Raw genomic sequence first — 26,093 nt, forward strand, 5'->3', positions numbered from 1 at the left:
GAGTCTTGTAGCATAGCTAGTGAAAGCTCAGATTAGCTACTGTTTCTTTCGATTTCAAGCTTTTTGAGTTCGTTACTATTTGCATTGTATGACAGAGGACTCTGGATAGCCTGAAATACTTCAGAAATCTTTTAATATAGAGAATTAAGTACCTCTGTTTATTTGATTAAAGATCAAATAAATAAACTTTTGTGAGTCTAGTACAAATCCTTTAATTTTATTAAGAATCCCAGGAGACCAACAAGATGGCTCAACTGGTAAAAGACACTTGCCTTCGAGCCTGATGGCCTAATTTCAGTGCCAAAACCTTCAAAGCTGCCCTCTGACCTTCCAAGAGTAATCTTGAGTATAAAGTGTATTTGTCCTTTTTACTTATATTTTTGATTTTTTTTACTTTAAAAGCTTTCGTTCTTAAGGTTTCTTTTTTTCTTGCTAATTCATAGGGTTGGAAGCATGTTAGGGTGTGTGTATGTTTAACTAGAGATGCACACACGAATGATGAATTTACTCATATTTTCATAATTTAAAAAGTAATCGCTTTGATCTCAGTATTGAGTTTTAGGAGCTGATATGCTCTTAATGTATCTTTTCAACTATTTTTTTTTTTTTTTTTTGGTTTTTCGAGACAGGGTTTCTCTGTGGCTTTGGAGCCTGTCCTGGAACTAGCTCTGTAGACCAGGCTGGCCTCGAACTCACAGAGATCCGCCTGCCTCTGCCTCCCGAGTGCTGGGATTAAAGGCGTGCGCCACCACCGCCCGGCTCAACTATTATATTTTTTGTTCACATTTTTGTGAACAAAAGTTAGTTTGTGGACTCATTCAATGCAAAGTTTAGAGTGTAGTCATCATTTCAGCAAATGTTAATTTCAAGACCTATAGATTCACTGGAGGCAAAACCAGGATTGTAATCCATGTATCCTGTATGCCTTGCTGTAGACAGTGCAGTGTTCCAGCCTTTGGTTAACTCACCACTCTAGTTCTATGGTAAATGCTGGGGGCAGGGGCACTGTATCATCTAGTTGGGAATGCTTTTTAGTTAGTTGATTGCAGGAAGGTATCCTGTACAGCCATCGAGGGAAGATTTATTTTGTTTTGTTTAGGCTAGAGCTAATTTCTGGAAACATTGCATTTTTATAGGTCCTATTGATATTCATTGTTCTCCTTAAAGTCACACATTCATTGGCTTTAGGGCTGTTTGAGGGGGAAGCGAAGGTAGTAATGCTATCATTATGTAGTTACAATCACACATGTAGCAGCAGTTCCTTTTGCTCATTTGCATTATATTCTAGGCAATAACTTTTGGGCCAGGTGCTTTTAGTAAGCTAAAGAAGTCACAGTCTGGAGAAGTAAAGTTGCCCACTGCCAGAGGGTTCCATTGTGATAGCACAATTGGAAATTTAAAAAAAAAAAATGATTTTAAGTTTCCAAGGCTTTTTTAAATTTTGAAATCTCATTGAATTCTCCTAGTATTTGAACCATTTACTAGGTCTGAATATGATTTCACAATCAATACCTCTTCACTGTTGCCTGGAAGAAGCTTCTATTTCACACTGAAAGGATACATGAAGAAGCTGCTCTGAGTGACACTATTTTATGTTCCTAGAATTTCTAGAAGTGGATGAATACCCAGAACACATTAAGAACCTGGTGCAGAAGGAGAGAGAATTGGAAGAACAGGAAAAGAGGCAACGAGAAATTGAACGCAATACATGCAAGGTTCGATTCCATGATTGTGACTGACAAGTGCTGTTGTGGTTTGCTCTTCTGACTGTTGTCATTGTTATGGTAACCCAGAGTCGGTTCTGTAGGCAGTTTTGCCCTTGTGGTCAGATGGGCACAAGGATGAGCATAATCTGGTACTGAAGCGTGGTGATGTGCAGCATGGAGCTCAGTGCCCATGTGACCGTGTGAGGCGAGCATTCCCACCTTCTGAAGAAGGAAGGACTGAGAAATGTACAGAATGAAGGTCATCCTTCAGTTACTCTCCCGTGGCCCTCTCTGTTTTCCCTTTAAAATCCTTAAACAGACAGGAGGTGGTGGCCCACTCCTTTAATCCCCACACTTGGAAGGCAGAAGCCAGCCTCTTCTACAGAGTGAGTTCCAGTACAGCCAGGGCTACACAGAGAAACCTTGTCTTAAAAAAGAAAGAGAGAGAGAGTCCCAATTATGTTTTTTGTTTTTTAATTACATTGTTTTGACAATGAAGAAAAGTGCTGTCTGCTGTCTGACATGATGGAACACACCTTTGATGAGCGCTCAGAAGGCAGAAGCAAAGGCAGGTGGATCTCTGAGTTCGAGGCCACCCTAATCTACAGCACAAGTTCCCAGGACAGCCAGGGCTGTTGGAACCCTATCTCAAAAAACAAAAACAAACAAACAAACAAATGCTGTCTGCCAAAGAGTTCAGCTGTGATGATTGACCTAGTGAGTTGATGATGGTATTTTCTGTTTTATAGATAAAATTGTTCTGTTTACATCCTGTGAAACAAGTAATGATGGAAAATAAGTTGGAGGTTCATAAAGATAAGACATTAAAGGAAGCAGTAGAAATGGCTTATAAGGTATGTCTAATGCACAGTTGGATTTTAATTTTGATAACACCCAATAGTTGAGATAGATGATCGAAGTACTTTGAATGTATTTGACGGCTTCTCAGTCCTCATTCTACCCACCCCCACCCCCGCGCCATCTACCAGCATCTTCATCTGAATACCAGTTAACCTTTCTGAATTCCAGAATTAGAAACACATTTTTTTGTTTTGCTTTCTGTTTATTTAGCAGATATCTATTGAGTGCCTTCTGTATGAACCACTAAGATGTCAGGGGGAAGACATGGTCTTGGCCTCATGGAATTTATAGTTCAGTCAGAAAAAAAATTTTTTTTTGATGATTGGCAGTTATTTTGTTTAGATTTCACAAAGTAAATCAGTAGTATATTGAAACAATTTATCCTGAAATAGTAACCATAAGGACACAGCTCTGTCATTATATAGTTTGTGTTATTTCACAAACTATATGAAAGGTGACCATTAAACATATTAAAGCTAGGCATGGATGCTCACACCTTTTAATCTCAGTATTTGTGAGGTGGAGGCAACAAGATTAAGTGTTCAAAGTCATCCTCTTTCACATAGTGGATTCAGGGTCAGCCTGGGTGGCTCTTTCTCAAATAAACATATCTGTTACTCTGATAAAAATCATAAGTAGATTTTATTGTCTGTAAGGGTCTCTTGGTAGGATTACGGCATATGAGAATAAAGCACTCTGTTTTTACTTGTGGGGACTGTGTTTTGTTAGATGATGGATTTAGAAGAGGTGATTCCGCTGGACTGCTGTCGCCTGGTAAAATATGATGAGTTTCATGATTACCTAGAGCGATCATATGAGGGAGAAGAAGATACACCGATGGGCCTGCTCCTAGGAGGAGTCAAGTCCACATACATGTTTGATCTGCTGTTGGAGACTAGAAAGCCTGATCAAGTTTTCCAGTCTTACAAACCTGGAGGTAAGCAATTTTATACTCTAGAGTTAAAATGAGCTTTAAATTACTGTGATCAAATGTTTTGTTTATAGAAGTAAATGATTTAAATTTTTTTATGTGTTCCTAAAGTATACATAATTTTGACAAGTTGAGAAGTAATAAGTGTTTGGTTGGAAGCAGCACCCCAGCTGCCGCCCTCACCCCACCCCTATATCCAAGGAGTCTGGGATATTTGGCCCAGCCCCCTGGCATCCTTATATCCAAAAAGTCTGGAATGTTTGGGTCCAGGTGTCACTGCAGCCCCCTGGCACTCCTATATCCAAGGAGTCTGGGATGTTTGGTTGGAGGCTTTACCCCACCCCTGGCATCCATTCTAAAGTGTTTGAATGGAACTTTCCGTTCCAGGCCTCCCCACCCTGGGAGTTGCCACAGCCCAGACTCCACCTCCCAAAAAAGCCCACCAAAGGGTGACCCCCTCCCTAGGAAGGGTCAAGACCACTCCCACAGGCTATTTAAACTGCCCTCCCAGAGAAAAATCACATGGTCTTTCCAGCCTACCCCCCACCCCCATATTTTCCCAGAGCACTAGCATCCATTAAACTCGGGTTTTTTCTAATTTGGTTTGATTTTGTCTGATCAGATCTGGATTATTGCATTGGCAAAGAGGTTTGTTGGGCTGTAAAAACTTTACAGTCAGCAATGAGTTTGAAGTTAAGTTTTAGTTTATGCTGGGCTTGCTGGGACATGCTGGGACTTCAACAGTGGGGAGGCCGAGATGGGCAAATTGCAAGTTCAGGTGGGCACATTTGCTAGACCTTGTCTGTGCACAGAATTTAAATAATGAACAACAGCAACAAGAAAACACTAACTTCTTAGTCTTCAGTAGGGTTTCCTTCTTTAATGTGGAGTGCTAAATGGTGTAGTGTCTGCTGGATGATACGGAATGCCTGTAGTTATCAGCTCAACTCCTAAGGGTATCTCTGTTGACATCTTTCCCTCTTCTGCTCTTTTCCCCACTTTCCTCTCCTATTTGTTATGGAAGCCATGCGCTGTAGCACGAATAACAAAAATCCAGAGACAGAAATTGGGATTCAATCTGAAGGTCAGAAAAGCAAAACAGCCAGCCATTGGCTCTTCCCTCTACCTCAGTCCAAAATGGAGATCCTGCCTCCAGGAATCTCAGAATGAGACTGTGTGTGAGAGCTCTCTCTCCTGTCTTGTATTCCTCTCTAGGGCTGGATTAAAGGCACCACTACTGTCTTGTCTCTTTGACAAACTAGTGTGGCTACTAGGATTAAAGGTGTGTCACCATTGCCTGGTATGTAAGGCTGACCAGTGGGACTGTTTTACTCTGATCCTCAAGCGAGCTTTATTTATTAAAATATAAAGGAAATGAAATATCACTACAATATGCTTCCTTGCTTTTTTTTTTGTTGGTTTGTTTATTTATTTATTTATTTGTGGTATTTCAAGACAGGGTTTCTCTGTTTACATCCCTAACTGTCTTGGAACTTGGCTGGCCTCAGACTTGCAGAGATCCATCTGCCTCTACCTCACAAGTACTGGGATTAAAGGCATGTGCCACTACTGCCTTGCTTTTATAGCTCTGCTGTCCAACATGTATTTGTCATAAGGGAAAAATTGACAGTAAAACAAAATAACTGCTAAGTGTAGTTCTTGATGGCTATTTCTTTTTCAAGTGATTAAAACTTAGTTGTCAATATGATCTAAAAACAAAAGAGAAACAGATATGCCCGACCAGTTTGTGCATAGAATTTTCCATGGGATTTGATGGAACTTGTTTGTAAGTTGTCAGCGTTATATCTGCCCCATTAGTGTTTATTCTGCAGTCTCTGCATCCATATATGCTTTCAGTGCTGTGGTTTTCTTTCCATTTGGAATTTTTTGCATTTGTATTTTACATTTGATGATAGGTAGAAGACCACGAATCAACCAGATTGTATTTTAAATATGCTTAATAAATTTGAAGGTGTTGTTATATTTTAAAAGGAAATAAAACATTTTTAAAATTATATTTGGATTTTTTTGTGTTTAACACAATGCATCAGTCAAAAATAATGCTTCTTAATGAATATTAGATGAATGTAATATAAATCTGCTATATTGAATATATGAGAGCATAGTCTCTTTGCCATCTGTTAAAAACATATTTAGAATGCGTTGCTCATGTAAAGTACAGTTTAAAAAAATAACCTTCAGCTATGTTTTTATGTTTTCTAATGTAATAGAAGTAATGGTGAAAGTGCATGTTGTTGATCTGAAGGCGGAGACTGTCGCTGCTCCTATAACAGTCCGTGCTTATTTAAATCAGACAGTTACAGAGTTCAAACAGCTGATCTCCAAGGTAAGTTATAAAATTAGACCTTCAATATTTTTGAATTCTTGCTGTGTATGGCTCACTGGTTGTTTCAAGTTGTAGGTTCTACTGTAAAGGGGCAATATTTATAGGCAGAACACAATTGAAAGTAGAAACACACTTCAGATAGAAGAAACAAGCTGAGCAACATTTGGCATGGCGCAGTACCACTGATCCAGACTATAGTTTGAGAGCTGGGTGAAACACATGGTAGGGGTATGAATTCAGTTTATGTCTTGGTTATGGCTTTTATTGCTGTGAAGAGACACCATGACCATGGAAACTCTTATAAGGAAAGCAGTTAATTGGGGGGCTTACAAGTTCAGAGTTTTAATCCATTATCATCAAGATGGGACATGGTGGCATGCAGGCAGTCATGGGCCTGGAGAAGGAGCTGAGAGTTCTGCATCTTACACAAGCAATAGGAAGTGGTCTGTCTCATTGGGCATGCCTTGAGCATATATGAGACCTCAAAGCCCACCTCTACAGTGACACACTTTCTCCAACAAGACCACACCTACTACAACAAGGCCACCCCTCCTAATAATGCCATTCCCTTTGGGGGCCATTTTCTTTCAAAACCACCAGTTTCACAGAAGGCTTTGAAAACTAACTGGGCTCTCATTGGTGCAGCAGTAAGTAGATCCTGTTTGCTATTTAGATGTTGTAGTGGTGCATCAGATCTGTGCCACAGAGTGGAAGTCCAGTGACACTAAACTGAGCTTCAAGGAACATGAAGGCTGAGTTTGGGCTGTCACTGAGGAAGCTATTCAGATCATTCCAGTAAAGGCATATGGTCAGGGCTGAGGGACAGTAGTGTTTAAGAGTGGCGATGTAAGTGGACACTGCCAGAGTTGTGGTTGCTATGTTTCAAAGAAAGACAGAAGCACAGTGAGTTGTTTATTATTTTCCAGGCAGGGTGTCACTGTGTAACACAGGACAGGAACTCACTATGTAAACCAGGCCAGTCTTGAACTCATAAATTACATCTTCCTGCCTCCATCTCCTGGGTGCTGAAACCAATCCTTAATGTTTTTTTTTTAATTGCAGTTATTTATTTTGTGGTGTGTGTGTGTGTGTGTGTGTGTGTGTGTGTGTGTGTGTGTGTGTGTGTGTACGTGTGTGTACGTACGTGTGTGTACGTACGTGTGTGTACATACTCGGGCTATGTGACAAGCAACTTTCCCCACTGAGCCATCTCACTGCTGAATGAAAGTGGTGATATTAATAGCAGCAGTAAAGTGAGGAAGCAGACTTGATAGCCATGGATTAAATAGTGGCTCAGAGAAATACAGTTTTTAGCCATCTGTCTTGCCTTATAGCTCAGTGTCTGGGGATTTACTAACCATCAGTGTTGTGGTTATGAGGGATTTTGTCAGGTTTGGTGACTATCACTGTATTTAAGCAGTAACAGCTAAGAGACTTTAGTCACTGATGGCAGTTACGTCAGAAGACAAATCATACTGTATTGTTCTGCCTGATGGCTAATTGCTCACACATGCATGCCAGGTGATCATATGGCTCTATACATTTAAAGTGAGTGCCATCTGCAAAGATTTTCAGTCCAATGTAAAATATAAGCCCTGAGGTTGGGCTTGAAAAAAAAAGACAATACCATTTGTTAGCCTACTCTCTGATGAAGCTAATAAGGTCATTGGGGAAATGTTTAAAGAACAAGTGTAGTCACAAAGTTTTGTAATACAGCATTGGAAGTTAGAAAGTATTACTTTGTTTCAGTTTACAACATAAGTGAAAGGGAGGTGACTAAGCAGTTTTCCTTTGAGTCACCAAAAATTGTTAAGTCTCTACTTAAAAGTATCTTTCCTAGATACTTCTTTTGATGTCTGAGGGTTGGTGCTAGGATTGGCACCTAGGTCCCTGCTCTCATCAGCTTTGAGGAGCTTCGGAGTTTTCTCTTTGTGTCTAAAGCCAGCTAGAATTCCTTTGGGTAGCACACTCTGTGGTCGTTGCAGGCCTCACACTTACCTGCAGAATCCATGCGGATAGTGCTAGAACGCTGCTACAATGACCTGCGCCTTCTCAGCGTGCCCAGCAAGACCCTGAAGGCCGAGGGCTTCTTTAGAAGTAACAAGGTATGCCTTTGCCTTTTTATTGTGTTGTTTTTGCTGGTAACAAATGGAGTAAAACCAGCACTGTACCCATCTGTCTGTGCAAGAGTACCTTACAGTGTACACAGCCTCCCCACATTCTCTTCCTTTGTCATCCAGTCAGGCTTCCTGATTCAGCCTTACTGCTGTTCCTTTTACTTCTACTCTGTGCCCTTTGCTTGGGAGCACTTTTTCCTGTTTCCCTGCCCTCCTTTAGTTTTCAAGCTCTGGATTTGTCCTGCCCTTCTGAGCTTTTGTGATTGAATCTCCCTCCTCTATGACTGTCTTTCTGATTTCCATCCTTGAGTTCCCTGGTAAGACAGTCCAGTCCTTCATACCAAGTTAGGGGTGTGCCTCGTGAGACTCCCACATCTCTGTTGAGGAGAAGACAAGCTGTCGAGCTTATTTTAGGACTTCTGCCTTCAGTGCGCCATTGTTAAAGTGACTTGCCCTGGGTCCTGGCCATCCAGACTTTCCCTAGTTCTGCTCATCATATTTGCTAGTCTTTCATCTTAGTGCTTTTAGACTTACCACACATAACCTTTTTAAATATCATTTTATTACATATTTTCTTCCAATACGTATGTGTGGATATTAAAATGTAATCTGTGGGCCAGCAAGAGCATTCATCAGTGACAAGATGTCAAGCCTGACAGCTTAAATTTGATCCCATGGACACATGGTAGAGAGAAAGAGAATGACTACCTCGGGTTTTTCTCCAAACTCTGCACATATGCTGCACACTCATATATATGTATGCACAACAAATTTTTAAATATATTTTAATATTTTTAATGTTTAAACTACAAAAATGCTAGTTTAGGGGAAAGAGTGTCAGAGCAAACCTTTCTTCCCCATTTTTTTCCCTTACACGGTTAACTAATAGTCTTAATATATAATATTTATTAAATAGTAATAGGTTTATCTTTTTATACAAGACCCAACATACTGTTAATTATTGCCAATCCATGGTTAATTTTTGTTTTGTTTGGAGACAGGGTCTTATATTTGCCTTAGCTGGTGTTGAACACACTACATAGACCAGGCTAGCCTATGACAGTCATCCTGCCTCTGTCCTACAAGTACTAAGATTGGGCCTATGCTATCATGCCTGGTCAAACTTGTATATAATGTCACAAATTCTACAACATACTGTGTACTGATTTATACTGATATGATGTTCTTATGAAATGTAAAAATGCCGCTAACATTGTATGGAGTGTAACTCTCTCACTCACTGTTCAGGTGTTTGTTGAAAGCTCTGACACTCTGGATCACCAGGCAGCCTTCACGGACTCCCATTTGTGGAAACTTCTGGATCGGCATGCAAATACAATCCGATTATTTGTTTTGCTGCCTGAACAATCACCAGGTTCATATTCTAAAAGGACAGCATACCAGAAAGCCGGAGGCGATTCTAGTAATGTGGATGATGACTGTGAAAGAGTCAAAGGACCTGCAGGGAACTTAAAGTCTGTGGATGCTATTCTAGAAGAAAGCACTGAAAAACTCAAAAGCTTGTCGCTGCAGCAGCAGCAGGATGGAGACAATGGAGACAGCAGCAAAAGCACTGAGACAAGTGACTTTGAGAATATTGAATCTCCTCTCAATGAGAGAGGCTCTTCCACCTCTGTGGATAATCGAGAGCTTGAACAGAACATTCAGACTTCAGACCCAGAAAACTTTCAGTCTGAAGAACGCTCAGACTCAGATGTTAATAATGACCGGAGTACAAGTTCAGTAGACAGTGACATTCTTAGCTCCAGTCACAGCAGTGACACTTTGTGCAATGCAGACAGCACTCAGATTCCTCTGGCCAATGGGCTGGATTCTCACAGTATCACAAGTAGTAGAAGAACTAAGGCAAATGAAGGGAAAAAGGAGACATGGGACACAGCTGAAGAAGACTCTGGGACTGACAGTGAATATGATGAGAGCGGCAAGAGCAGGGGGGACATGCAGTACATGTACTTCAAAGCTGACCCCTACGCCGCAGACGAAGGCTCTGGGGAAGGACACAAATGTATGTACTTGAGAGGAAGGCTCTTTGAAATGGTACCAGTATGTTTCTCACTTAAATTTTAGTTAGGATTCCATTGCTTAGTGTTAAGACCACCTTACAGTAACTTCATGGGCTGTGAGATTATTTTCTTCCATTTGCAGTGCAATATTTAGACAGTAATTGTGTCAAGTTAAGTAGAAGAGTAATCAATAGTAGGAAAGTCTGTAGTAAGCATGCCGAAGAATACTTTCAAGGTAACATACACCCTCATCACTCAAAAAGCCAAATGCTGTAAAGATTTTATTTTTGTTTGAGAAGTATATATATGCATATTAATGTGCTTTGATCAAATCCACCCCCTATTCCCTCTCCTCCAATTCATTCCCTATTCTCCTCTACCACCACTTTTCCCTCCCAGCTTCATGTGCTGTGTGTAAGCCCATTGAATCCACTTAATGCTGTCTGTATTTGCGTGGGTATAGGGCCATCCACTGGAGTGTAAGTAGCCTCCCAGGGGCCACATCCCTGAGAAAAACTCGATTCTTCTTTCTCTAGCAGACGTCAGTTGCCAGAGGCTTCTCAACTAAGTTGGTGCTGTGGACCCTGCCCATCTGTGTTGGGAGTTTGGCTGTTTTGATTTCGTGCAGCTCTTGTGCCTGCAGTCATAACCACTTTGAGTTCTTGTGTGCAACAGCCTTGTCACATCTGGCAAATACTGTTTTGTCTATGTCTATTGCCTCCGGCTCTTAAAATTTTCCTCAATGTTCCTGAGCCATGGAGGGAGTGTCTGTAATATAGCTGTCCCATTGGAGGCTGAGTACTCCATAGTCCTTTATTCTCATACAGTGAGCAGTTGGGTCTCTATATTAATTTAATTGCCATAAACTGCAAAACAAAACTCTGATGAGGGGATGAAGGAGGGTTGAGAGATGTACTACTCTGTAAGTATAATGTTATAAGTGCTTAAGGGGCAGTTTATGTCCATTTAGCAGAATGACAATACTAAGTTTTCCCTTAGGCCTATGACCTAGCCACCCACTGGGTTTTGACCCAGATACTGGACCAAACATAAATCCTGTCTTGTGGAGCAGGCCTTTAAGTCCAACTAGACACTGATTAGTTATTCCGTTAACATATATGCTACTATTGCAGCAGTGGTCAAATCTTGCCAGGACTGTCCTAACTGTAGTTCTCCAGATTCACAGCTGGGTAAGACAACTGATTGCTTTTCAAACCCAGTAGCATGCATAGAACCTTCCAGCATTTTGAAAGTTAGCCAACGGAGATGAAACTTCCAGGTCAGTATCAGCTTGATTTCTCCGTGTCCTATGACTCAAATGTGTGGTGTCTTCAGCAGTAGGGTCTACCTATCAAGTTATAGAGGATAACCAAGAGCAGTGACAGTAGGCTGTATTGTTTGCATGGCTTCAAAAAAAATTGTTAATTCAGTTTGCAGGGAAATTTTTACACCTCTTTTCTGTGTCCCAAAACAAACAGCTTCTACCCTACACCCTCAAAACATCTATATTTGGTGACAAAAGAAGTGGAGTGTGGGTCTTTTTATTTTATCTTACGTGTTTCTGAGGATAGAACTTGGTGCTTTACCACTGAGCCACATACCAACCCTTTTAATTTGTTAATTTAATTTTGTTAATTTGATAGTAGGCAAAGAGATAAACTAGAGTTCTAAATGTTACAAATCTCAAAGGAATAAAAAAAAATACTGAACTCTGGTCCTCTGCGAGAACATCGGGGGCTCTTAACTGCTGAGCCAGCTTCCCAGTGCCTGTAAAACTTGTAAGTGAATATGCGTTCATCCTTTATCTTTGGAAGAGAACCTCAGGTATCAACCCCATATAGCTATTAGAAGTAGAAACTAAAGACAGCCCTGTTTGTAAACATGAAGACCTAAGTTCAGTACCCAGAACCCCTGTAAAAACAAACACTTGACCAGCTCCGGAAAGGCAGAAATAAGCAGATACAAGTTAATAAATGTGAAAGTGCTTTCCAGAAAGAAGGGAATGAAATTACTTATAGACTGGAAGGTCTATCTTTCAAATGAAAGAAAAGAAATCAGTACTGAGTGCATAGTACCTGATGAGATCTAACTAACGCCAGAATCCTTTGGCATCTGTATAGTCCTGTAGAAACTCAAGTGTAAAAATGTAGATTGCTGGCTACCATGGTGTCGAAGAAGCAGAATCATACTGGTGCTTCTTAAGTTTCCATCCAGGGGCTACCTCAAAAGACTCATTAATATGCATGATTTTATATAGGTAGCCCTCTCAGCAGCTTTGTGAAGCCTGTTTTCCCTGGTGAAATACCCAGTTCAAACAGGTTCAATTGTCTGGGGTCATATTCCTATAAGTTATGCTGCTAGGATTCCACTCTGGTATTCTGATTGTAAGCCACCACCAGGTTTCCACTGTCACTTTTCCTGACAAGGAAACCACCAAATAGCAACTGCTTCCTGGCTACAGTCAGCCAGTAAAGGTGCTGAGGAGGAGAGCTACTCTCTGGAGGAAGAATTTGCAAGTTTCTGGTTGACAGAGAACAGTAATTAAAATCAGTTGGCTAGTAGTCTCTACCTCAGTCCAGATCCAGCAAGAACACTTGAAGTTAAAGTCCAAAGTCTCATTATCTGCTCAGAGATTTAATAAACTCTTACTGGCCAGTTTAATCTTTCTGGAAATGTGTAGTAGGCTAGTCATACTGCTCACTGAAATAATAGACAGGCTACTAGAGGCTATACAGAAGGCCTGTCAGCAAAGAAGAGTTCTACATTGCTTCATGTTTAAAAAAAGCTTGGAGATGGAGGGAGGGATGCTGTCCAGCAGCCAGGTTTCCCTGTCTCTGCTAGACTGAGTAACTGCAGTCCTCAGTGACTTGAAAGTGAGTGCTAAGAACACAGTGGGCTATGAGTGATGGCCTACTCACAGGCTGGAGTGATCAGGTCTAGCACATAATTTCAAATCCCAAGAGTGACTGATCATGCATAGCATCATAGCATTGGTGACTGACTTAGGCAGTAACTGAACTGTGTCTAAGATGCTGATCCTTAAGCTACCTGGTGTGCACAGGAATTCCTTAAGGGAATAATTACCTCTCTGAAAACATGTCCTGGTGTGACCTAGTTGCAGTCTATAGTACCAAGGGATGAACAAGGAAGCCAAGTAATGGACATAGTACATGTGCTTTGAAATGTCTTCATATAATTTTGGTATCCTAAAAACACTTGAAGTTGCATTATGAGGAGACTGAATCCTGTGGGGTTTAGAGGCAGAAAGGAAAAGAGGTATGATGATCATCTCTAACACAGTTACAGGTGCTGCGGGAAGTATGTATTTGCTGAGGCTATAAGTGTGGAAAAGTCTAATCACAGGCTACATAAAGTTTCCAGGATTTTAGATAAAGTAAGTCTGTTTGGTGCTTAGTTCCAAATTAGACTGGATCAGTCATCCAGCATTTATGTCTCCCATGACACAGCATTACCAGAAGCTAGGAGAGGAATCAAATGGCCTTGTATTTTGTTATTGTGTTGGGCTCGTAGATCCTATGGGAGAACCAAGGCTCAGTTTGGATCCCTGTCTATAACACCTTCAGAATTTCCAGTGTCTGGTTGAATAGTGCAAATGTAAACTTGTTTGCCATATGATTAACATTTGGGGGCATTCCTTAAAGCTTAGAAGTTAGGATTCTAGCCCCGGTGGTGGCACACGCCTTTAATCCTAGCACTTGGGAGGCAGAGGCAGGCTGATCTCTGTGAGTTCAAGGCCAACCTGGTCTACAAGAATTCTAGTTCCAGGACAGGTACCAAAGCTACAGAGAAACCCTGTCTCAAAAAAAAAAAAAAAAAAGTTAGGATTCTAAGTAACTAAAAAAAAAAGCCTCAGACGTTGGTTAGTAAGCCAACCAAGCTCAAGCTCATCGCTATCTATATTTTCTCCTACACTCCTTACATCCACTGGTGCCTGTTTCATAACCAGGCAATTAGTCGGTGAGGATTAATTCATCCACCCAGGAGCTGAACTGGCCTGAGAATGTAAACCAGAAGCGTTTATGTCCTTTTGTAGAGTTGAAAAGAAAGGTGGGGGCTACTGACAGCCTTGGGGCTGTTGAGGGACAGCCTAGAAGCATGGCTGCTCTTGGGTTTGGTGCCTGCCTTATTACAAAAGGAAAAGAATTAGGCCTGCAACCACATTTGCTAAAATGTGAAGACCAGGATAGCTAGATGCTTTACAAGTGTAAGGCTGAATTGTGTAGGTATTAGGAAGGAATATAGAAAAATAGCTTATTGACCAGGTATGGTGGCACACACCTTTAATCCCAGCATGGAATAGGCAGACAGATCTCTGAGTTCCAAGCCAACCAGGGCTACATAGTGAGACCTGTCTTAAAGAGAGAGAGAGAAGAAAAGAGAAAAATAGTTTATGAGAGGTAGTCTTGTCATGATGCCAAGGGAGTTTCAGTTTAAGCCTGGGGGAAGTGAGAACAATGGATCATTTACATACAGTCCTGTTGTAGCTCAACCACATGTTAAACATACATCTCAATATGTTAATCCAATTTTTTTTTCCTAGTAGAAATCCCAGAATTATTATCCCAGATGACATTGCTACCAGATTTTGAGACTGCCTGCTATAGATCTGGCACTGTGATTAAAGCTTCATAAATGTGTGAGCTCATTGAATTCACACATAGCACTGTGACACTGCTTTCATCTCTATTTCCCTATAAAAAAACAGGGGCATGGAGTGGTACCCTGTGTCTCATGGCTAAATAAGCAGAGGAGGCGATGACCCAGCCAGATGACCAGAACTAGTACTATATGAAGCTAGAGATGTTTGTGTTTTAAGAGACTCCCCAGAGCAGCAGTTCTCAACCTATGGGTTGTAACCCTTTGAGTGGTGGAGGGATATTGGAAAACCAAGATACTTAAAATTATGATTCATAATAATAGCAAACTTACAGTTATGAAGTAGCAATGATTTTTATGGTTGGGGGTCACCACAGCGCAAAGAACTTATTAAAGGGTTGCAGCTTTAGGAAGGTTGAGAATCACTGGCCTAGAGGTTTTGTAGATTACATCTATCGGGTCCTCAGTGCCTGCCTGGGTTTATATTTTATCTGGCTTTTTTTTTTTATTAAGTGGTATTACCTGAAAATCTAGTCAAAAGAAGAGATACTTTTTCCTATTGACATTATAATAAGAGATATACAAAAACAAAAGAAAGCAATTAACAAAAAAATAGTCTGTTTTACAACACTCAAAGGCTGCTTTCACATTTTGTTCCTGTTTTGTTTGGTTTTTATACTTAGGGTTGATGGTGCATGTTGATAAGAGAATCACCCTGGCAGCTTTCAAACAGCATTTAGAGCCATTTGTTGGAGTCCTGTCCTCTCACTTCAAGGTTTTCCGAGTGTACACCAGCAACCAAGAGTTTGAGAGCGTCCGACTGAATGAGACCCTTTCGTCATTTTCAGATGACACTAAGGTTGATTATAATAATCCTTATAGAATTAGTCCATTTTAAGTAATAGGTTTGTCTAAAAAGAGACTGTTCTTTCGTTTTCCAGCTTCCACACCCAAATAATCCCAAAAAACTATATTAATTACAACACTGTTTGGCTAGTGGCTCAGACATATTCTTAGGTAGCTCTTATATCTTAACCCATTTCTATTAATCTGTGTATCACCACGAGGTTGTGGCTCACCAGTAAGATTCTGGCATCTTTTTCTTTCGGCAGCTACATGGCGTCTCCCTGACTCTGCCTTCTTTCCTCCTCTATCTGCTTGGATTTCCCACCTTGAAATATTCCGTCCTGCCATAGGCCAAAGCAGCTTCTTTATTAACCAATAGCAATAAAATATATTCACAACATACAGAGGGGAATCCCATATTAGGTTTGAGAGCTGTTTGTAGCCCTTCCAGTTAAGGTGGAGTAGGTAGCCCCAAGATTAGGGTCACTGGCGGCTACTGAGTATTTAGATTGTTCTTTGCTTATCCACCTAACAGGTGAACTATGTCAGTTACAGTGCTAGTGATGGAGAGTCAGAGGTCAAGGTGTACCTGTTCATCTAAAAGAATGTTCTTGATTCTTAGATCACAATTCGACTGGGGAGAGCACTGAAGAAGGGAGAGTACAGAGTTAAAGTGTGCCAGCTCTTAGTCAATGAGCAAGAGGTGAGTGACATTTGAGACTACAGGAGAGTACTAACACCTTCAGGACGAGATGGCTTCTAGTCATCTCTTCTGCAGTCCTCAGTTCTGCTGTGATAGTACACAAGAAACCTGTAAAACAGGAATGGTGTATTGTCACACTACGGACATAAGCAGGCTTTTCCTGCATTGAAAAGGAGCTAGATGTGTTTATGGTTGCCTTCTGGGAAGGATGGTACTGTGCTACGAGAGGATGGCAGCTGGCCTGTGTAAGTACCTTCTGTGTCCAAGGTCGTCATGGTTTTAGAGGCTTCCCTGTAGTATGTTGTATGACATCAGTTCCTTCAAAGACTCATGTAAGCCCCATCAGTTAGCTCTGTGGTATAAGTCCTGTTTAATATTCCCAACTTGTAAATGAAGAACCTGGCACAGAGAAGTTAGGTAATGTACTCAAGGTCACAGTTTGAAATCTGTATAAAGGCTCCCAGCAGGCTGGTTTAGGAAATAATCAGAATATTTCTAAAATGTTCATGCATAACGTATAGAGATCTAGACAAACATGAACGCTGTAAGCTTATTATTTACAATGCCTTCATTAATTAAACAATGTTTTATCAATCATCTATCATCCAGTTTTCATTCATATGCTTCTTCTGAGTCTTTTGTTTTCTGTTAGAGATTGAGTGTACATTCCTTCATTGAAATCCATGAAACTGTGCCTTGTACTTTCAAAATTGTCGTAGTTTTATAACAGATAGAGAAATATGAATGCATTATCCTAGTTAATCATCATGATAACGCTAAAGGAAGCTATTGTCCCAATTTACAAATAAGAAGGCTGAGGCATAGGCTGTTAAGCAAGGCTGTTCACAACTGCTGATCCTGTAAGTTATGGAGCTAACACTGAGAACAAGAAGATAGATTCTTAAATTCCATTTGGCTCTTCCTTGTGCTGCGCAGCACAAATAAATATCTTCTTAACCCTTGCTTCACTGCAACACACAGGCTCTAATTGTGTGTTTATATTCCTAGCCATGCAAGTTTCTGCTAGACGCAGTATTTGCTAAAGGCATGACCGTGCGGCAATCAAAAGAGGAGCTGATTCCTCAACTCAGGGAGCAGTGTGGCTTAGACCTCAGCATTGACAGGTAAGTAAGATCCCAGCACTGGCTGCTTTCACGCTGCTGTACCTTTCCTCCAGGATGTAGTGCTGAGTAGTAAGCAGAAGTGCTCGCCTCTTTGAGTTTCCCTGGAGAGGACAGAATGTGATGTACTAGAGGCATTGCTTCTGCATCACCCCTGAATTTTCATGAGAAACCATTTATTTTGTACTTTGAACACAGTTCATTTTTGGTGTCTGATGAATGTAAATTTTTGAATTAAATATTTCAAATCATAGCATTTTTTATTTTTAGGTTTCGTCTAAGGAAGAAAACATGGAAGAACCCTGGCACTGTCTTTTTGGATTATCATATTTATGAAGAAGATATTAATATTTCCAGCAACTGGGAAGTTTTCCTGGAAGTTCTTGATGGTATTATTGGGTTGTTTTTTTTTTTTTTTGCTTTGTTTTATTTTGTTTTGAGTAATAAATATCAATTAGAAAGACAGTAGAGCTAATGGAACCCTAACCCCTTAGCACCTGAGCCCAGATTGATCTGTGAGAAGTGTGCTGTATGGTGCAGTATTGTCAGCCTTGTCAGCATCAGGCTGTGTTTTGTGCACTGATATGTGTAGCACGAATTCTAGTTGGCCTTCAACCCAGAGTCAGATACAGGAGTTATTGCTGAAGATAACAAGCAGAGAGGCCAGCCACTAGAGAGTTCTTTTATCTCTACCAGTGCTCAGACCGAAATGGCAACCTCTCCTCAGACTATCCCCTCAGACCTCATCCACTGACTGCAGCTGTCTCCACCGAACCTCAGACTACACTGTGCTTCTGTCTCCTTCTGCCTTATATTCCTCTCTCTGCCCAACCACAGCCATATCACTCCTATCTACACCTCCCTAGCGCTGGGATTAAAGGCATGGGATCCCAAGTGCTGGGATCACCTTTGTGAGCTCTGTTTCTCTTTGAGATTGGATCAATCTAGTGTAGCCCAGTGTGACCTTGAATTTACAGGGATCCGTCTGCCTCTGTCTCCCAAGTCCTGGGATTAAAGGTGTGTGTCACCACTGCCTGGCCTCTAGTGACTTAGCTCTGCACTCTGATCTTCAGGCAAGCTTTATTTATTAAAACACAAACAAAATATCACTACAGATATGATTCTTGCTCCATCACTGAGATTCTTTTTTCTTTCCTTATCTCTAACATAACTGCTTGTATTATTTTTAGAGATATCCCTTGTCTTATGCCTTTTAATATTTATTCCTTTCATTTTCTCACATATAAAAATTATAATTTAAAAGTTTGATTTTTGGGGTTCATTATGCAGAAAATTCTGTTGGTATTTTCTTAGGCATGCTTATTATCTTCTTTATCATTGTCTCATATTTTATGTTGAGAATATGCTACTGAAAATGTGTCAAAGATATTGCAAACGGCTGTGTTAGTGACCTAGGCTACTGCCACTTCAGAATGCTACCCACAGGACAGCTAAATGGCAGAAGCTCAGTCTTTACTGAGGTCAGAGGTCAAGGTATTAGTGAATCTTGCTTCTATCTTTCTTGATCTCACTGGGGAGCTGTATCTTCCATGTCACTCCTGTAGCTTCCAGAGCTTGGTGGCCTGCTTTTGGCGTGTAGCCAGGTACTGTGCCCCATCTTTCCTTTCATCTTCACATGGCATTCTCTGTGTAGGCTTGTCTGTACCCAGACTTCCCCATTTTCAGAATACTCTAGCCATCTTGAATTGAGGTCCACCCGCTTATTTTAATTTGATTCTCTAACTATAATAAAGTTATTAAGAGCAGGCAGCTAGGCCATGACAGGGACCTGGAGCAGCACTTGTGCCCACCAGAATGTCCACTCTCTCTTTTGTTCTGGGACTGACTCAGTTCTCTGCCCAGAGGAGTAGTGGGGGGAGTCGGCTTCAGGGAGGTCACATTGAGTTTTGTCTTACATGTTTTGATGCCACTTATGTCCACAGTCTAGGCAATAAGATCATAGTTCTTAGAGAGTTCAGTAGCCCTTCTTACTAGCTGTTTCCAACCTAAATCAGCTTAATTTAAGCAGGTAAACTTCCAATTATTTGACAACTTAACTGGGAGGCAAAAAACTACCAGAGAACCAGGTACATGCTGCATGCAGGTGTCCTCTAATGTGTGCAGCCTGAGAGAATAATAGCTTTTTCTGAGCAAACTGACCCAGGGTCATGAAGGTCACATAAATAGGCTAGTGCCACAGAAAGTGGTAGTGGTACTAGGTGGTATGCGTCTTCATTGTATCATGTCAGTATACATTTTAACATTGAAATAGATGGATAAGAAATGAGTCATGTGATTAAATCTCAGCAATATTTAGCCATAATTAGCCACATGTGGCTAGTCTCTGTAGCTATAAACAGGAATAAGCTAGGGATTGCCCACCACATGCACAGTCTGGGTGGAATGGAGCAGCAGGTGTGTCTTAAGTTGCTAGTTGCTGAGACTAGCTAGCCACAATTAGAAATTGCATGTATGTCTACCAGCAAGGTGACAGGTGAGCTGAATTTTGATGAGCCGCTGAGTTTTGGCTTCAAAGAAAGAGGGATTGATGATTATCTGGATGAATAAAGAAGCAAATGAAGGTGGCTTGATGGTAGTTTAGATTGGAGTCAGAGCTACTGGCGCTGGAAGAGACTGAGGGAAAGTGATAGGAAGAGCAATGTCAGACAGGAGTTGGAAGGAAGCAGTGTAGCTTAGGACACTGATGGGCATATGGTAGCTGAGGGTTGTCTTGTGAGAGTAGAGAGTTATGTGTGCAACTCCTTTTAAAGAAAGAACAGGAGCTGGAGGCATGGCTCAGCAACTAAGTGCGCTGACTGCTCTTGCAGAGGACTCAAGTTCTCCAGCATCTACATGGTACCTTTCAACCATCCATGACTGCAGTTCCAGGGGCTCTGATGTTCTCTTCTGACCTCCAAGGGCAGCAGACATGCCTATAGGCAGATATACATGTAGACAAAGACATATAGGGGAAACACCTATACACTAAAGGGGCTCATTGGTTAAAAGATCTTGCAGCTATTTCAGAGGATTTGTGTTTGATTCCCAACACCCACATCAGGCAGCTCACTACCTTCTGCAATTTCAGCGTCAAGGGATCTGACACCTTCTGGCCTTCATGAGCCCCTGCATTCACACGCTTTAAAAACAAAAAACAAAAAGAATAGATCTTTATGTTTAGTTAGGAACTACAGGAAAAGTAAAATTATAAGTAAGCCCTGGTGTAATCCTGCATGTCCTTAGGTGTAGAGAAGATGAAGTCCATGTCACAGCTTGCCATTTTATCAAAACGGTGGAGGCCTTCAGAGATGAAGTTGGATCCCTTCCAGGAGCTTGTATTGGAGAGCAATAGTGTTGATGAACTGCGGGAGAAGGTAGGTTCTTTTGAACAAAATTAGCTCTAATACATGTATGTTTTCCTGCGTTGTGTAGGAAGTGAGTACCAGCGACTGTTGTAAGGAGTTTTTCTTGGTCTCTGTCCATTAGGGTCCCTTAGATCTTCTCATGTTTTGAAATTACTTTGTTTAAAGGAGGACTTTCACTTTTCATTACTTAGCCAACTGTGTACTGTTTTTGAAATTAATTAGAAGTTATTAAACTGTTGTATGGCTAAATGAATAAAGGATAGAGAATTGAATGGAGGTCCTAGGCCATACGATTCTGAACATACCTGTTTGCATCTGGTCATACTTGGGTGTGGTTGGTACTTGAAAAGGAAAGTAGAGTGAAGATAGGCTTTGCATCTTACAGTAATTCAGGTGTCTCGGGGAAGGGAGATGTGCCCTCTTCATCAGTGGGCAATTTGTAAAACCTTTAACGTCCACAGTGCATGCCAGCAGTCCCCACACTTGAGACGTAACTCAGTTGCAGTTGCCTGGCATGTGCAAGGTCCTGGGTTTAATCTCCAAATAATTGTAAGTATATTATATTTACATAAGTAAAGGAAAAGGACAGATATGCTTCTTAAATATTGGGATAAAAATACTTCTGATCTAGTGCTAAAAGCCAGAAAAAGAAAGGCATACTGCACAAAAACTTAACTGTTCTGTATGACTCCAAATGGTAATTTAGAAAAACAGCTTACAAACAAAGCTAGAAGACAAAGACAGGAGGAAACTATTTGAAACCAGCATGGGACACCATCCCCCTGAGGTGGGGGATTAGTTGGTTGTTTGTTTTTTATTTAAGTCAAAAGTCTCATTCTGTAGACCTTGCTGGCCTTGAACTCCTAGCACTGAGATCACAGGCACACACCACATTCACTGATGACCCTAGTGTAAGTGTGACCACTGTCTTAACAAAGAGAACATAAGGGGCTGGAGAGATGGCTCAGAGGTTAAGAGCACTGGCTGCTCTTCCAGAGGTCCTGAGTTCAATTCCCAGCAACCAAATGGTGGCTCACAGCCATCTGTAATGAGATCTGGTGCCCTCTTCTGGCATGCAAGCATGCATGGAAGGAATGTTGTATACACAATAAATAAATAAATCTTAAAAAAAAAAACAAAGAGAACATAAGCAGCTTAATCTGGCAAAGAATAACATCCTTTTTGAGCTCTTCTCAGTGAAGATTTAGAAAATCAAAATAATATCTAGACCTGTCTAACTTTGGGGCTGATGGGCAAGATCCTGTCCCTCTGATAGGTTTCCAGAGTGGCTGGCACTATCAAGGTTCCATCAGCACTTCAGCTGAGCAGAGCTCCACATCCGGCAGTGGGGTCAGGGGTCTATGTTTCTACAGTGGTGTGGGGTATGAGTGTAGAGATAGCTCCTAGTAGAAGTTTGTTTTTAGAAATGTGTCGAGTGTGCTAGCATGTTCCAGGGATGTGGGATTTGCATTCTGAGCAAAGAGGCAGATTTCACTGTCTGCTTCTAGTTTTTTAAAATCAAATATATTAGTTTTTAAATCCAGCTAATTTTGGTTTCTAGAAAAGGAAAATAACTTCTCAAGAATAATTTTTAAATAAACTTGCATATGACTTTTCTTTTCTAGCTGAGTGAAATCAGTGGCATTCCTTTGGAAGACATTGAATTTGCCAAGGTAAAGCCTGAGAACATTTGCATCCTGGTGCTAGGTGCCACAAATGTGACCCGTGCTTTGACTCATCCAGCCATGTTTTCTCTCCTCAGGGTAGGGGAACCTTCCCCTGTGATATTTCTGTCCTTGATATTCATCAAGATTTGGACTGGAATCCTAAAGTCTCTACCCTGAATGTTTGGCCTCTTTATATCTGTGATGATGGTGCCGTCATATTTTATAGGTAAAGTGCAATGGTTTTGTTGCTGGTGTATTTGTGGTGTTGTACCTTTACACTGAGCAGTGGAAATACAGTGAGGGCTGCACACCACAGCTTGATGTTTAGAGTCCCTTAGTTAAAATCAGAACACTGTACTGCCCCACACCTGTGACCCCAGCAACAGAAAAGTAGATGCAGGAGGATCAGGAATCAGAGCCAGTTTCTGCTATATAATGGGTTTGAGACCAGCCCTAGCCTCAGCTATGTGAGGTTGTTTTTGTTTTTTGTTTTTTGTTTTTTGTTTTTTAAGCTTTTTAGAATAGGATTTCTCTATGTAGTCCTGGCCTGGAACTCGATTTTTAGACCAGGTTGGTCTTAAAATCACTGAGATCCACCTGCCTCTGTCTCCCAAGTGCTGGGATTAAAGTCTTGTGCCACCACTGCCCAGTTGTGAGACCCCATCTTAAAACTCTCTCCTAAAAATAATAACAATAAGTAAAGGAGGAGCCAGGCAGTGGTGGCGCATTCCTTTAATCCTAGCACTCAGAAGCAGAGGCAGGTGGATCTCTGAGTTTGAGGTCAGCTTAGTCTACAAAAGTGAGTTCCCTATGTGCTATGGCACATATGCCCATTCCCAGTAGCGCAAAGCAAACTAATACGAAACAGAAACCAATGAGATTAATTATAATTGCAAAAAAATCTGTTAGGGCTGGAGAGATGGCTCAGAGGTTAAGAGCATTGCCTGCTCTTCCAAAGGTCCTGAGTTCAATTCCCAGCAACCACATGGTGGCTCACAACCATCTGTAATGGGGTCTAGTGTCCTCTTCTGGTCTGCTAGCATACACACAAACAGAATATTGTATTCATAATAAATAAATAAATATTTTTTAAAAATCTGTTAATCCAGTACATACAATGTTAATACAGCATGTCATTGACATTTGGGGGTAGCTTACATTCTTTGATTTATAGATGTCTTAAGAGATGCTTGCCAGCACGGCAAGATATACTACAGGTGCTCTCTGACTACTGTGTTGGACAGCACACAAAGGAAAATGATCTTTGTAACCTGGAGGTCAAATCTAACTTATTTCCCTAGCTCTTACCTGTAAAATGGTGACAGTGCTGTTTTTCCTGAGAATCCAGGCTCTTTCATAGAGTTATCATCTGTTATAAGTAAATGTTCAGTAATGCAAATTGTATTACTTTTAATACTCATGTGAGATGATTCTGTACAATTTTAAGAAATGACATGATTCACATTAGTAACCTAGTACATCCTGGTGTGTGAGAGCAAGAAGAGGAACACAGTAACGTCAGATGTCAGTGAACAGGGTCAGTGGCCAGCTGGTCTAATGATTTGTATTTCACATAAAGGGATAAAACAGAAGAAGTAATGGAGTTGACAGAAGAACAAAGAAATGAACTGATGAAAAAGGAAAGCAGCCGACTACAGAAGACTGGACATCGTGTGACGTACTCCCCTCGCAAAGAGAAAGCGCTCAAGATCTATCTGGATGGGGCGCCAAATAAAGACGTGACTCAAGACTGACTGCCAGTGTAGCCTTCTCCCTGACGGTTGGTTTAAGTAATGGTTCACTACTGCTGGGTAGTGCCATTTTGGCCGGACGTGGTTGGGGTAATCCCATGACACCAGCACTGATTGGACCGCCCTTCACCAATCAGAAGCTCAGTGCCCAGTGGGCCACTGTCTTGACTTGGAATCATGTTGTGCACTATGGTCAGATGTACTGTAAAGCCAAGGATGTGCAAAAAGAAACAAGCAAAGCCTGCTACTATGAAAGGGGAGGGGGACGAGTAGATTCATTGATTGCGGACAAATGTGCACATAGCCGCTAGTAAAACTAGCCTCAAACAGGATGCTCATAGCTTAATAATAAAGCTGTGCAAAGGCCATGAATGAATGAATCTTCTGTTTATTTCATTGATACACACATTACCTCATTGACAGTTTGAAGCAAATGCAACTGTGTTGACTCTTAGAAAGCAGCAAAGAGGAGCTGAAGGAGTTCTTAGAACCAGCATCACCCATAGAAGAATTAGGAAGGTGTGTCTTTATTTTATTTCACTTTTTACAAAGTATTAAGAACCTTAGTGAAACAGCCCAGTATCTTTTTCCCTTTGGCCACTGCCAGTAGGTGCACTACGGCTGCTGCAGGTTTGTGATTAGAACCAACTGTACTTGAGCTATGGATGTAGAGAATGTCTCACTCCTTCACTCAGCATGTAAATAAAGGGGTCCTGCTGAGTTCTCCCGACTGCAGCTCTGCTGTTTGCCATGGTTCTTTGCCTCATTCGTCACGTCCGTTTGTGTGCACCGAAGCTCAGCAGCCGCATGGTTGCTCATTGAGGGATCTCTGTTCAATAGCTTCAGTCTTTTCTCTGTACATTTATTTTCAACAAATTGCTTCAAGTTTGAGTCTTCTAGAGTGCTTGTAAAGTCCCATTTTGATTTTTTAAGAGTCGATTTGTAGTTCTGTAGTGTAACTTTGGGGAACCATCTGCTCATCACATGGAATAAAGTTTCTCGGGGGCCTTGGTGTAGACTTGGTGCCACATGATTCATTGCAGCGTGTGCTAGCGTCAGCAGGCTTCTGCTCTGCTAAATACAACTTCTAAGAACCCAGTTCTACATAAACTTTGAAATACTATCTAATTTATAAAAGTCAATAAAAAGGTTTTGGTAAAACTTTTTCATGCAAGATGCTGTTTACAACAATGAATACGCCAATAAAAATTTGTTCATGTTGCTGTGTTATTTTTTTGTCATTAAACCTCTGGGGACATGAATCTGGGTACAGAATGAGTTTGTTGTCTTTAAGTATGGCACTTTGTTACCTGTATGGAATAAGTATCACACTCTCTGATGAAGTGTATTTATAGTAAAGTTCTTCAAAGGGTCCTGACAGTACTTCAGAATCAGGTTTTTACCCTTCCTTTTCCTTTTAAGAAATACTTAATGAGGGCTGGAGAGCTCGCTCCATGGTTAAGAGCACTGGCTGCTCTTCCAGAGGATCTGAATTCAATTCCCAGCAACCACATGGTGGCTCACAACCATCTATATTGGGATATGATGCCTGTTCTGGCCTATAGGCATACATACAGATACAGCACCATATACATAAAATAAAGAAGAAATACTTAATGAGAACATAGCAGGTGTTGACTGTCATTTTAATGTAATTAAGGTATTCTATAATATCTTAAAAGTCTCTTGGGTCTGGTTCAGGCTTGGGACCTAGACATTAATCTGCTCCCCAGGACTGACTTTCTGGCAAGCAGCAGAAGTTGGTAGAGTGGGCTTACTTGCCTGTCTTCTGGTTTGGCATAGTGTCCTCAATGGCTGGCACAATTCTTCCCATGTGTCTGTCCCTTGGTGTTGGCCTTCTGCTCTGGGTTTATTGCTGCTGTGCAAGTCTTTGCAGGCATGTTGCACATACCAAGAATAGAGGAAATGCTTCGTAGAAAAGAAAACTTAAAGGCCAGCTTCCCAGTGCATGGGGGTGAGCCAGGAACAGGAGCTTTCTCAGTGAAGTCACAGAAGTGAGAGGCAGCTTCTCGGGGC

General features: G+C 41.1%; 1 protein-coding gene across 3 annotated transcripts in view; it reads left to right on the forward strand.

The window, feature by feature from the left end:
• Usp47 (ubiquitin specific peptidase 47) overlaps positions 1 to 25,086 on the forward strand; it is a 96,690-nt gene extending 71,604 nt beyond the window's left edge. For all 3 annotated transcript variants that reach the window (XM_075971904.1, XM_075971903.1, XM_075971906.1), the window contains 14 exons: positions 1,603 to 1,715; positions 2,456 to 2,560; positions 3,297 to 3,504; positions 5,730 to 5,845; positions 7,831 to 7,950; positions 9,211 to 9,988; positions 15,287 to 15,462; positions 16,072 to 16,152; positions 17,161 to 17,276; positions 17,544 to 17,662; positions 20,517 to 20,647; positions 22,264 to 22,311; positions 22,401 to 22,531; positions 23,885 to 25,086. In XM_075971904.1, the coding sequence (XP_075828019.1) occupies positions 1,603 to 1,715; positions 2,456 to 2,560; positions 3,297 to 3,504; positions 5,730 to 5,845; positions 7,831 to 7,950; positions 9,211 to 9,988; positions 15,287 to 15,462; positions 16,072 to 16,152; positions 17,161 to 17,276; positions 17,544 to 17,662; positions 20,517 to 20,647; positions 22,264 to 22,311; positions 22,401 to 22,531; positions 23,885 to 24,059 (2,417 nt within the window). In that variant the 3' untranslated portion in view covers positions 24,060 to 25,086. The remainder of the gene's footprint in view (positions 1 to 1,602; positions 1,716 to 2,455; positions 2,561 to 3,296; positions 3,505 to 5,729; positions 5,846 to 7,830; positions 7,951 to 9,210; positions 9,989 to 15,286; positions 15,463 to 16,071; positions 16,153 to 17,160; positions 17,277 to 17,543; positions 17,663 to 20,516; positions 20,648 to 22,263; positions 22,312 to 22,400; positions 22,532 to 23,884) is intronic.
• The last annotated feature ends 1,007 nt before the right edge of the window (positions 25,087 to 26,093 follow it).

This window comes from Microtus pennsylvanicus, chromosome 5 (assembly GCF_037038515.1).
Source record: "Microtus pennsylvanicus isolate mMicPen1 chromosome 5, mMicPen1.hap1, whole genome shotgun sequence".
Taxonomy (NCBI): domain Eukaryota; kingdom Metazoa; phylum Chordata; class Mammalia; order Rodentia; family Cricetidae; genus Microtus; species Microtus pennsylvanicus.